Source organism: Macrobrachium rosenbergii, chromosome 24 (genome assembly GCF_040412425.1).
Source record: "Macrobrachium rosenbergii isolate ZJJX-2024 chromosome 24, ASM4041242v1, whole genome shotgun sequence".
Lineage (NCBI taxonomy): Eukaryota > Metazoa > Arthropoda > Malacostraca > Decapoda > Palaemonidae > Macrobrachium > Macrobrachium rosenbergii.
The window spans coordinates 25,106,236-25,108,738 of record NC_089764.1 but is presented as its reverse complement, the minus strand read 5'-3'; the positions used below and the strand labels follow the sequence as shown (position 1 = coordinate 25,108,738).

Here is a 2,503-nt window from a genome sequence, read left to right as displayed (position 1 = left end):
ACAACTGTTAGCTCCCTCCTCCAACGGCTTCTCAACTCTAACAGACGATGAGCATTTCTGCGTACCTGGTCTTGGAAACGCAGGTGAACTCATCACAAGAATACTATTACATTATGTCTACAACCGCATGACACGTTATTTGACAGTAACAAAGTATGAAACGAAAGGTTTACTAAGATAACGCGAAAATAAACGAAGCACATAACACGACCTGACATGACGCATAACCTCCAAAGCGAAAATATTGTCCCGTCAAAAGTGACGTCACAGCAAAAGGGCACGTGTGTTGGGGTTCGTCAGGGTAACAGGTGAAGTTCCAGCTTCAGTTGTATCCGTGCCCCCGCACCGGACAGACGGAAATACTCCGGAGGGTCGTCTGGAATACGGCGCTGTCTTTCCTGGTTACCTATAGAAAGGGAAGATTCGTTTTGTGTCCAGTACTCCCCAGGGCAATAAAATTCCAAGGCTATTTCTCACTCGAGTTTGATTTCAGTGAGAAAAGTCAGACGCGGTCAATTCGTAGCCAAGAAGAAGAAGAAGAAGAAAAAAAAGTGCGGTGCCGAACGTTATTGGTAATATATCCCAAATTTGGAAACATATTTACCCTGGCCAAAGAAGGGAATAGGAGGGGCGTTAGCAAGACGTCGCCAATTAAGCCCTTTAATCTTCGTTCGCGTGACTTAAGTGACTTGAATAGGCTCGAAATAATTATCTTTATTGGAAGTATATACAAATTTTGTTTGTATTTTGTATTTTAGTAGAATGGACTTGTGAGTTCTAGAATCATCGGAAGTCGACTTTGCTCTTACGAAGCTGCGAGCCAACCTCTGAAAATTCCCTGTCGAAAATGATCGACAACTGTCTGCAAAAGGCCGAGGCTAGCCAAGACATTTCCGTCAGAAAGATGCCGCCCATCGACTCCAGCAACAGCAAAAACAACAGGACAGAGGAGAAGTATGGGCTTCGACCTCGAACCATCATCAAGAGGCTTCAGCAAGAAAGGACTCGTCAGGAGGTCCCCCCAAAAACGGTCAGGTCGAAGTCCCGGCCAGCCCCCTTGTCAAAGTACCGAAGGAAAACGGCAAACGCCCGAGAACGCCATCGAATGAAGGAGATCAATAACGCCTTCGATTCCCTGAGAAAGGTCCTCCCGGATGCCGTCGAAATAGCGACAACGCAGTCCACAATGACGAAGATCATGACCCTGCGACTGGCCGTCAACTACATTCGGACGCTGTCGGAAGTGCTGAAAGCCGAGGAAGATGGGGTTGACTTGTGTTCCATTCAGAGTTCTCTCCAGTGCTCGATAGAAGACTCCCTACAGAACTGTCTGGACCAGTCGTTCCAATACACCTTTCACCAGTCGCTACAGAAAACGACGCAAATGGGCGGCGACGTGCCGGTGTACGGCCACAGTCATCCCCATTACTCGCCGCATCTCCTACCTCAAAACCAGCAGATGATGGACTACACTTCCTTCGCGTCGGCGCTGTCCGCCTCAAGTTCGCCCTCCACGAATCGAGGGTCCCTCAGCAGCGCATCGGACCTCGAGGAACTTTTGTCCGACGACTCGGTTCTCCTTGAGGACAACATCGATGTGTTTCACGACATCCCAACCTTATGTGCCACCGATGCATTAGAGCTGCTGCTTGGGACTGACAAGGAGGGCATATCCTTCCCACACGAGCTTTGCAGCTAAAAAGAATGTTAAGGTTTATGTTACTGTGGTGTAAATGTGTGCGTTGATGTGAGAATTCTTTTTCTCTCAGTCTCCTTCATCACCATGCTGAAATAATGGTGCTTCATGGAACGTTATTTTGTAAGACGTGTCTAGTACCTAGCAAAAGAATCGTCATTTATTTTGAAGGTTTTTGTACAAGGGCGTCTGTTCCTAGTCAATCATTTAATTGTATTTTATTTCATATTTTATATTTCTACCATACACTTTGGCATTGACAATCTTTGACTGGTTCTTAGATGATAAAATGAACAGAGCATTATCAGTAGTTTCTGCTAGTGTTAAGGTAAAATAGAATAAGTAGTAAGGTTATGAGGTTGGATGATACAAAATTTTGTTTTCGCTAAGGACAACAATTTTGTACAGCACTGTTTTGTTGGTTGATCAAATCCTTCGACACTTTGTCGATTCTAGTCTAATTCTAAATGTGCCATAATGTTACATTTTATTACTGATTTTGCAATGATTTCCTTTCAAGAACACTATGTGGTCTTTTCTCATTTTAAAACCTGTAAATATTTCATGAGCTGATGTTTTACACTTTTTTTACTGCTTATGTTTTTAATAAACAAATTTTGTTACATGCTGATTTTCATTTTCCACGTCTCACTATTTTATAAATCAAAACATCTGGTATCAGGGAAAACATGAAGCGCAAATCTAATTATAAAGGAGATTCAGTAATTAGTTTTCGAAATGTGAAAATATTAAAAGGAACAGGTGAAGCAACAGTACTTCAATCACTTTTATGTTTATGCTATCATC

The 2,503-nt window shown here is 43.1% G+C and overlaps 1 protein-coding gene across 1 annotated transcript; it reads left to right on the top strand.

Moving 5' to 3' along the window:
- The first annotated feature begins 338 nt into the window (after positions 1–338).
- Positions 339–2,319, top strand: LOC136851938 (helix-loop-helix protein ngn-1-like). Its single transcript, XM_067126300.1, has one exon. It carries the CDS (start codon positions 848–850, stop codon positions 1,697–1,699), a length of 852 nt encoding a protein of 283 aa, XP_066982401.1. The 5' UTR covers positions 339–847; the 3' UTR covers positions 1,700–2,319.
- The last annotated feature ends 184 nt before the right edge of the window (positions 2,320–2,503 follow it).